General features: G+C 38.3%; 1 protein-coding gene across 3 annotated transcripts in view; it reads left to right on the plus strand.

The window, feature by feature from the left end:
• The first annotated feature begins 2,288 nt into the window (after positions 1-2,288).
• Positions 2,289-10,149, plus strand: part of LOC107463022 (CRM-domain containing factor CFM3, chloroplastic/mitochondrial) — a 23,379-nt gene continuing 15,518 nt past the window's right edge. Inside the window, exons 1-11 of one of the 3 annotated variants that reach the window (XR_008002023.1) lie at positions 2,289-2,590; positions 3,529-3,600; positions 4,814-5,625; positions 5,726-6,098; positions 6,177-6,307; positions 6,393-6,737; positions 6,869-7,025; positions 7,105-7,397; positions 7,483-7,542; positions 7,705-7,786; positions 8,009-8,210. Coding sequence is in view for 2 of the 3 variants with exons in the window: in XM_016081724.3 (XP_015937210.1) it covers positions 4,837-5,625; positions 5,726-6,098; positions 6,177-6,307; positions 6,393-6,737; positions 6,869-7,025; positions 7,105-7,397; positions 7,483-7,542; positions 7,705-7,786; positions 8,009-8,013 (2,235 nt within the window). In the remaining variant the exon portion in view is untranslated. Of the gene's footprint in view, positions 2,591-3,528; positions 3,601-4,813; positions 5,626-5,725; positions 6,099-6,176; positions 6,308-6,392; positions 6,738-6,868; positions 7,026-7,104; positions 7,398-7,482; positions 7,543-7,704; positions 7,787-8,008; positions 8,435-10,149 lie in introns of those variants that run through there. The other 2 variants (XM_016081724.3, XM_052252615.1) reach the window with 2 other exon arrangements.

Below are 10,149 nucleotides of genomic sequence, written 5' to 3' on the forward strand. Positions count from 1 at the left end.
ACTAGCAACCCAGTTACGATTGGTTACTCTGTTCTTATCCTCCCTTGCACAGGTATGATCATCTCTGAAAGTCTTCACTTGCCAGCAAGTGTCGTCTCGGTCCTTGGAAGCAAAGATAACCGAACTGCAATCCTTCACCTTGCAAACTACCCTAAGCCTCTTCATATCGTTCTTATTGAATCGAATACGCCTTCCCTCCTGGATGGTGTACTCCTTAACAGCCTCTTTAAAATCTCACTTCGTATTAAACTTCATTCCAACCTCTAAGTGAAGCTCCCCAAACCTAGCCACCTCCCTAAAAACTGGAAACACCTCATCAGATTCAGTCTCATCTTCTAATTCGTCTTCAGAATTCGGTGGGGTTTTCATCTCCAATGAATACCAAGAGTTGGCACCATCAGAATCAGTCCCAATATCGTATGCATTATAATCATCATTCTTACCAGTTCCTACGAATCCAAGATCCACTTCAACATCAGGTTCATCCTCCACAAAAGCATCGTCATCAACACAAATCTTCTCTTTCATCTTATTCTTCCTCTTACCCTTATCCTGTGAATCACTCTTATTACTTGTTTTCTTCTTACCCTTTACCTTACGTGAAGGAACAGGGTCCGCAGCACATGAATCAGATGAGCTGTCTTCCCTTACTGGTTTATAGGGCTCATCTTCTGAACTATCATCAGAATTAGAGGAGTCCTCATTAGAGGACATCAACATCACTGGCATCTTGCTACCCTGCCTCCTTTTCTAAGCATTTTTGCCTCCTATCCCAGTTGCAAACCTCAGGCAATACCTCCTATGAACTTTTGTCTGATTTGGTTTCAGGGTGTTCTTGTCCTTCTTTTTAAGTTTTGTTCAATCGGCACCTTAACAGATGCTTTAACCCCTTCCTCCCTAGGTCGTCTCACATTATCAGTAGGATTCTTTTCATCATTTGGCCTAGCACCATCGTGTGGGGCAGCTGCAACATTTTCTTTTGCTTGCGTCCCAAGGTCTCTTACTTGATCATTAACGTATACCATAACCTCCTTCCCTTGTATAAGTTCAGGTGACGAAACCTCATGTTCAATGTAGATATCAACAAGACCCTCATTCTTTGCACCCATCTCACATATCTCTCTTAGGTCTGCATCACTATTCAACTTCCTCAATCCCTCCCCTACGTTCTTTCCAGGTACAAGCCACCAAACTTCCTTCATTCTGTCATAACCTAGCTCCTTATAATAGTTTCTCAGGTAAAATACATCTAACCTATCCACCTCAACATCACCTAGGCAGTTTCTGTTGTCCGGATAGTAACCAATCTTTTCATCCACACCATTTTCGAAAGTTCCTCTATGATGAAACATAATGTCTAGTACTTCATCCATCTACAAGAGGAGTAAACAAATAAATTAAACACATGCAACAATAACTTTTGACCATAACTAGACAACCGTATCATTAGAGGAAAGAGCCCTTGTTGGATACATAAAAAAAATAGAGCAACTCAAATCCCATGCTAACATCGTAACCACAAAAAATCTAACAACATAGAAATCTCAACAAAACACCAAACGAAGATGAAATCTCCTTCAATCAACACATCACATGAAGAGCCATCAATGAAAATCCAAAAAAAATTTAAACTTCAACTACACACTGTATTTCTAACCTTGTTGTAGCTGACGATGATGATACCCTCTGCTTCAACAACTTCGTACGATTGACGTCCTTCGTTCTCCTGCCAACGAACTCATACAAGCACTAACCAGAACGTGCCCTAGTGTGATAGCATTCTCTGGACGAAAGGGAGAAGAAACGTTTGAAGAGAAGTAGGAGAAAGACTAACGAATGATCAACCCTCTCCCCAAGCAACCTTTCAATTCCCCTTCATCACAAAACGACATTGTTCTGATTCATCAACCCCCTCTGAGCAAAACGACGTCGTTCAGGTGGCCTACGTGGATCATAAACCGCCAGCTCAGCGCTCCGGTTGCTGAGTCATGTCGGAATTGGGTGGGAGGACCAGGATTTCGCACGGAGCTCAATTTGGAGGGTGCAATTAGAGCATTTCAAAAGTGAGGGGTAACATTGGTGCACGGACCCAATCTGAGAGACCATTTTGGGAATTTACTCGGCAAATATCATTATCAAAAACGGTTCAGTTGTTCTTCAAAATCAATCTACAAAATACAAGATTAACCGGCAAAACGGTTGAACCCGACCGTTTTTTGAAAGGTTTGGCTCGCTCTTCTACTATTCAAAACGGCGCCGTTTTATGTAAACAAAAAGGCCACCGAGCAGATCAAAGGCAACCCTAAACCCTATCAGAGCAATCACCACCAGAAGCCCTAGCCGCCACCGTCTCCATCACTGATCTCCTCTACTTGGCCAGAGGGTGTCGTCGCCGCCGGGATTGTGATAGAAAGCGTGCCGTCGTCGCCAAAAGTGGTCTCTATCGATCAGCCCTCTTCTTTCCGTCGCGCTCGGAGTTCTTCTCCTCGCCGTCGCGTCTCTCTTCAAGCTCTCTGTTTCTCTCCGAGCTCACTCTGTCTCTGTCTTATCAGTCTCATTGAGAGCTGCACGAGAATTAGATTTGGATTTGGTATTAAATTTGGATATATTCGTAATCTTAATAAGGGTCACTTCTTAGGATTATGAGAAATCCAATAGATTTCGTTTGGGTGTTCTTGTGTTAGGATTAGTCTCCAAATATGCCCTATGGAAGCTATGAAATATGAAATAGAAATTGCTTCCAATTTTCATGCTTTTTGTCCTGATATAATATAATTGCTTTGTGCTACCGCTGCTGCTACTTCCATCATTCAAATCAAGAGCATGTGCTTTGTTTTGATGTCAAGAATAGTAAATGGCATGTTCTTACTTCTTGGTTGGCATGTAGTTTTTACTCCTCCAAATATGTAAATATGATTCTGTTTTGCGGGGTGAATTTTATTTATTTATTTTTATTAATGCTTCTGAGGTGATCAGGGCTGATTTGATTCTACTAATTTTGAACACTAGGTTTGAATTAGGATTTTTGTTTAGCAGATGTTAATTAGCCTTGGAAGTTGAGGCATCCTTTGATTTTAGTGCTACATCTTCAATTCAACTCAATGCGCCAAATTGTTTATGTTGGAATTTTTATGATTCTAAGTTGTTTATGCAATGATTCTAATTCTGAATTGTTTATGCTGATTTTTCTGATTTGTTGATTCTGGTTGTTGATTTTTCTGATTTGAGTTGTTGATGGTGGTGTGGTGCAGTACTTCACTGCATTGTTTATGTTGGAATTTTTCTCTGAATTGTTGTTTATGCTGATTTTTTTTATTCTGAGTTGTTTATGCTGATTTTTCTGATTCCGATTTGTCATTTATGCGCATTTTGATTTTTATTAGTTATAAATTTTAATGTTTGAAGATGTTTGTGAACTTTTAATGATAAATTATGGATAATTTATTAGGTAAAATAAAATCATTAAATTTAAATATTTAAAATTATATATTAATTTTTTAATAATTATATTTTATATTTTATTTTAAGCACGTTCCGGGGCTGGTCGTCGATGCCGTCTTCTTGCTTCGAGCCTCGCCGTCAGCAGCTAGTCCTGATTTAGTGAGTTCTAACAAATTCCTCTTTTCTTTCTTGCTTAATTTTGTTGTTGTAATTCATCTTTGCACCTTGATTTTATTGCTGAAAGTTGAATATTTTGCTGAAAATATCACTGGGCTAATTTTTTTTGGCTGAAAATCATCACTGAGTGGAATTGTTTACTGATTATCATCACCGAATCTTGAATCTGTTGCTGTCTTGTTAAAAAAATCACCTAGCTAAATTTTTTGTTGCTGTAATTCGTTAATGCACCTTGACTTTGTTGCTAAAAGTTGAATTTGTTGCTGAAAATATCACTGAACTAATTTTTTTGAGTGAATACCCCATCCGGCCCCTGACAATTATCTCGAAAGGACAACGAGGCCCCCAAGAAAAAAAACACCCAATCCGGCCCCTGATAATTTTTTTTGGGACTGATTAGCCCCTGTGCCAAAAAAAATAACATTAATTTTTTTTTGGCACAGGGGCCTCGTTGTCCTTTCGAGGTAATTGTCAGGGGCCGGGTTGGGTTTTTTTCTTGTCAGGGGCCGAGTTGGGGTTTTTTTTTGTCAGGGACCTCGTTGTCTTTCGAGGTAATTGTCAGGGGCTGATTTGGGTTTTTCTCAATTTTTTTTGGCGGAAAATCATCATTGAGTTGAATTACTGATTATCATCACTGAAGGTTGTCTGTTGTTGTTTTGCTGAAATAATCACTTAGCTGAATTTTCTGTTGCTGTAAATCTGTAAATCATCTTTTGACCTTAATCTCTTGTTACTGAAAATTATCATATTTGAATTTGTTGTTGGAAATGAGGTTCATGTTCTCTGCAAGTCAGAATAAAATTGTTCAGTTAAATTGTTGTTCCCATTCTCTATTTTTTTTGCTAGAATTTTAAAAATGTCTTGATCACAACTCGGTTCCTATTATGAATTATTCTTGGTATTGATTTGTGAAAAATACACAAATGTAGATATAGATACAAATTAAAATGAAGGAAATGTTGGTCAAGCTTCAAATTTGTCCCATGAAGATATAGATGCCAACTTTGAGATCACTCCTTGAATTTGATTTACTGATTGTGTTATTTTTTGTTCTCTTTCTTGTTCATTTAAATTGAGAAAGTATTTTGTTATTTCTTTTTGCATTATCAGGTATGTCTAAAAATTGTTACTAGATTGTTATTAATATGTTTGTGAACACATGCATAACTATGTTTGTGCCACTCTGAGTGCGCAGAGAAATGCTGGGGAGAGGCTAATATGGCACTTGGGAACAGTACTGCTAAGTTATCGGAACTCCCTCTGAGTGTCGGGACCTCATACTTGTGCACAACTGCTTCGCACTCTTATCAACTTAGCATTCTGAGGCCTTTCTGTGTCTCTGCCAACTACCCAACCCACTCCCAACCCAAACCTTCCGATAAAGTCACCTCATCTGACACTTGGCTCACCAAGTGGCCTCCCGCTAACCCTAATTCTTCCCGATTCCCCAACCCCAAACCCTCACCACGTTTCCCCCAACCGGCCGCCGATGACCTCTTTGACCCCGACAACTCTCACTTCTTGCGGAATGACAACAACCCTTGCAACGCAATTGACAGAGTCGTTCTCCGCTTGCGAAATTTACGATTAGCCTCCTACAACGACGATAACGTGGAAGCACCCGGAGGTTTAAGTCGCTTGCTACGCCGAGACTGGGTTCGTTCTGATACCGCATTGGCTGAGGATGAAGCTAACGACATGCTTCTGCCATGGGATAGAGACGAAGGTGAGGATGAGAAGGAAGCTGTGGAGGTAGAGAATAAGGTGATGCAGAAGAGGAAGGTGAAGCCGCCAACTTTGGCGGAATTGACTCTTGAGGAGGAGGAGCAGGCGCGGTTGCGAAGATTGGGGATGCAACTGAAGGAGAAGGTGAATGTGGCCAAAGCTGGGCTCACGCAGGCCGTGCTGGACAAGATTCATGATCAGTGGAGGAAGAAGGAAGTTGTTAGGCTCAAGTTCCATGAGCTTCTTGCCAGAGATATGAAGACTGCTCATGAAATTGTTGAGGTTTCTTGCTTCCCCTTTCACTTATTCTTATTTTGTTCTTGATTTCAATAGCATTTTTGTTTAGAGAACTTATGAACTGAAATCTTGTAGCATTTTGCAGCGCAGAACAAGAGGGTTAGTTATATGGAGGTCAGGAAGTGTTATGCTGGTGTTTCGTGGGAAAAACTATGAAGGACCAACACCTGCATCTTTGGAAAGGAGTGAGCCGGTTATGATGAATCAAGAACAGCTTGCGAACATGACGCCAGAGGAAGAAGAGTTTGACAGGATGCTTGGTGGTTTAGGTCCTCGTTTTGTCGAATGGTGGGGCACGGGAATACTTCCTATTGATGCGGATTTACTTCCTCCTGCTGTACCTGGATATAAGACTCCCCTTAGACTTCTTCCAACTGGAATGCCTCCGAGACTAACAGATGCAGAGCTGACGAATATGAGGAAACTTTCCAAAGCTCTTCCTTGTCATTTTGCTCTAGGTAATGTTATTCTACTACGGTAATGTATTAAATCATTGTCCTTTTACTTATATGGATCTTTTGTTGAACCTTGTAAAGGTAGAAATCGAAATCTCCAAGGTCTCGCAGTTGCTATTCTGAAGCTATGGGAAAAAAGCTTAGTTGTGAAGATTGCTGTTAAGCGTGGTATCCTGAATACAAACAATGAACTAATGGCCGGGGAGCTAAAGGTATGTTATCTGTAGCTTCGGTTATAGTCCTAGTCATTGTTCAATGGAGCATGATGATAAATCTTGTTTTTCTTTCCTGGTTCAGAAATTAACAGGAGGCACCTTGCTGATAAGAAATAAATATTTCATTGTAATATATCGCGGGAAGGACTTTGTCCCAACTAGTGTCGCTGCTGTTTTAGCTGAAAGACAAGAAATGACAAAACAAGTAGTAGATGATGAGGAGAAGGCACGGCACAGAGCCATTGATGTAACTCAATCAGGGACAGATGAAGCAACGACTCAAGCAGGATCATTGGCTGAGTTCTATGAAGCTCAGACACGCTGGGGAAAGGATATATCTGCTGAAGAACGTGAGAAGATGATCAAAGAGTCTGCAAAAGCTAAGAATGTTAAGCTTTTCAGAAAAGTTGAACGTAAACTGGTTCTTGTAAGTCTCTAATCCTTTTCATTGTTGAAGATTATATACTTGAGTTTTTTTATTTTTCATTTATTTATGATTATTAGTAGTGATCTTGTTCTTCTTATTATTATCATCATTACAACTCTAATTCTGAACAGGCCAAGACCAAAAAGATTAGAGCAGAAAATCTTTTATCCAAGGTAGAAGCTTCCTTGGTTCCAGCTGATCCTGATTGTGATCAGGAAACAATATCGGAAGAAGAGCGTGCTATGTTCCGCAGGGTTGGTTTAATTATGAAGCCGTACTTGCCACTTGGTGGGTAATTTTCAGCTGTTTTGAAAGTTGCTATATTATAATGGTTCATTACCTAACAACTATTAATGATAATCTTCAGGTATACGTGGAGTTTTTGATGGTGTCATTGAGAATATGCATTTGCATTGGAGACATCGTGAGCTTGTTAAATTAATAACAAAACAAAAGACCTTTGCTTTTGTTGAGGACACAGCTAGATTACTGGAATATGAGAGTGGTGGAATACTAGTGTCGATAGATAGACTTCCAAAAGGATTTTGTCTTATTTACTACCGTGGGAAAAATTATAGGCGTCCCGTTACCATAAAGCCAAGAAACCTTCTAACAAAGGCAAAGGCATTAAAGCGTTCAATTGCCATGCAACGCCACGAGGTTCCAAATTTTTATGTCAATGGCAAATCTGTATGTTTCCTTCTATATCTTTTATGTCTCAATTGATCTTGTATGACCTGTGTAGGCACTGAGTAAGCATATTACTGAATTGGGGAGAAAAATAGAAGAAATGAAAGAGGAACTTGTAAGTATTGACTTATCATAACTTGCATTCATCATTTGCATGCCCGGTAGATGTTACTTAATCATCAGGTTTCTCTATGTATCTGGTGGTCTTGCATGTTAGCATCAGCTTTCTCTGTGTTTTGTATATTCAATACTTATTGTCACTTCGAATTATTCAAAGGGTTTGTCTCATGATTTGGAGCCTGAAGATAGGGGTGGAATAGAGGACCTTAACCGTATAGATCATGTCAGAATCCACCCTGGTAAGACACCCTCAAAAATATATAGTTTCTTGTAGAAGATTTATGTACTGGCTTTGGATCTTATATAAATAGTTCTTACAGCATTTTTCCCCTATTAACATCAAATTTCGTATCATCTGAAAGCTGCTATCGAGGAGAATTGATGAAATAAAATAAAATATGGAAGATGATCTCTATTCTAGTTACAATGACAACTGAATATTTGTTGATTGTTATTTCCAGAGTGAGCTTGAAGCTTCGGACGGGGAACAAAATGACGGTGATTTTGGCAATGAGGAAGATAGTGACTGGGATTTTGAGGATTAGAAGTTTCAAAACTTTGAAAATGATGATCATCCCCGGATGGCAGGTGTACAGAATTGCGGTGAAGTTTGTGGATGACATGCCGTTGCATGCAGCCAGGAGCCAGGTTTATTCAATTTAGGTATCAAGTCTGCATATATGCTGAATAAAATTGCTGCGTTCCGGTTTATTCAATTTTCCAGCGAGACATGCTTAAGGAATCCATCACCAATTGAAATCTCACTGCTATCTTGTTTCTTAGAATGCTGCTTATTTTCTCTCTCTCTCTCTAAATTATTACCATGTAATATGTAAATATCCAATTTGATGAGATACAATTGTGACTGACTCGATTCCCCACGAATATCCACGGCTTTTTGAAACATAAAATAAAAAAAAAATTGAAAAATATTTGGGAAAAAATTAGGATAAACATAACTTAGATATAATTACAAGAACCAGAAATTCCTAGATATAATTAATCCTAAATCTGACTATAAGAACCAGAATTTCTAAACACAACTCAGATCCAATTATTAGAACAGTCAAATATTAGTTAGTAACTTGCAGTGGAGGAGGTGGACGGCCGTAGCGATGCTGTTGCTGGAGATGGAGCTGAGTGGCAGCCGCCGGAGGTAGAGGTGTGGCTGGACTGTTGGAGGTAGAGCTGAGTCGTCGTGGAGCAACATTGACTTTAGGGGGTTTTTTCCCGCATCCTATTTGCTTTACTGTTTCTTGTTTCTCACTTTCGCTGCTCAGCCTACTTTTGATAGCAAAATGATTGAAAATTTAACTTTATTAGAGTGAGCCCCGCCCACCAATTTGGTAAATTAATGATAGTATAAAATATATTAAAATATGTTTTAATTATTATATTATTTAAAAATTAGTTAAAATATATATAAATTAATATTAAATTTAATATGTTTTTTATTTAAAATATTTTACAATACAAAAATTTTTTATATTAAAAATTATTTTTTTATTTATTTTTATTTTTATATTTATTTTAATTGATGGACTTAATCTTCTTAATATGGTGTTTGTCTTATATTTTTTGTTGTTAGACTTGCTTCTTTATTTGTATGTTCTTATGAAGATATGTTCTTTCTGTTAATTTGTATATATTTTTTATTGTCATTTTTATTCCATTTCTTTATGTATATTCTTCATCTAGAGATGTGTTTTAAATTTGTTTTTTTTTTTTAATCTCTTGATTAATATGTCATATAAATATGATGATTATTAGTGTTGGTGAAGTTAATTTCTATATTGAGGAATATATCCTAAATCTTAAACCTCGAACGGTCGAATCCTAAACTTAAATTTAAAACCCTAACCCTAAACGTAATATGTATACAACAAACAATAAAATTCTAATACTAAACCCTAGTCCTAAGCCTAGCACATATAACATAAACCCTAAACTCTAATCTTAATCCATATATCCTAATTCTTAACTCCTACCCATTAACCAACTTAAACTTTCATATTTAATTGAACACTTCCAAACTAGTTTATAATTGTATCGAAATTTGCATTAAACATAAAAAACATCTTAAATTTCAAATTGTTACACGTTTCCTTAGTGTTTTCACCATTTAATTATCTTAGGTTTAGTATTTATAATTGTTACGGTGGGTAACCGGAGATAAATAGGATGGATGGCGTTGGGTGGTCCAAATATATGAAGGAGGAGGGCTCCGAATGAATCTGCAACTCGGGAGACTCCGTCAGACTTGTTCGCGTGAATGAATGGGGGGTGGTGCCTGCAAAGACACTCCGATGCCTAAGTTAGCAAGGGTGTGAGCAGGTCTAGAGAGTATTGGACTTAGAGATACCTGAGGGGTGTCAGTGTATTTATAGTGGTGAGCCAATAACCACCGTTGGAGTAGTGCCGTATCTTTAGGGTGTTAACCGCCCCATTATCTTGGGGAGGTTAAGATATGGCTTTATGAAGCGGTTAGAGAGATTTTAGGGGCGGTTACTCATTTGAATGAGTGTTTATCTGCCAGCTAATCTCACATCCGACTTCTTCAGACCAAGTCGTGGTTAATACCGACTTCTTACGTGGAGGTCGG

This window comes from Arachis duranensis, chromosome 8 (assembly GCF_000817695.3).
Source record: "Arachis duranensis cultivar V14167 chromosome 8, aradu.V14167.gnm2.J7QH, whole genome shotgun sequence".
Taxonomy (NCBI): Eukaryota; Viridiplantae; Streptophyta; class Magnoliopsida; order Fabales; family Fabaceae; genus Arachis; species Arachis duranensis.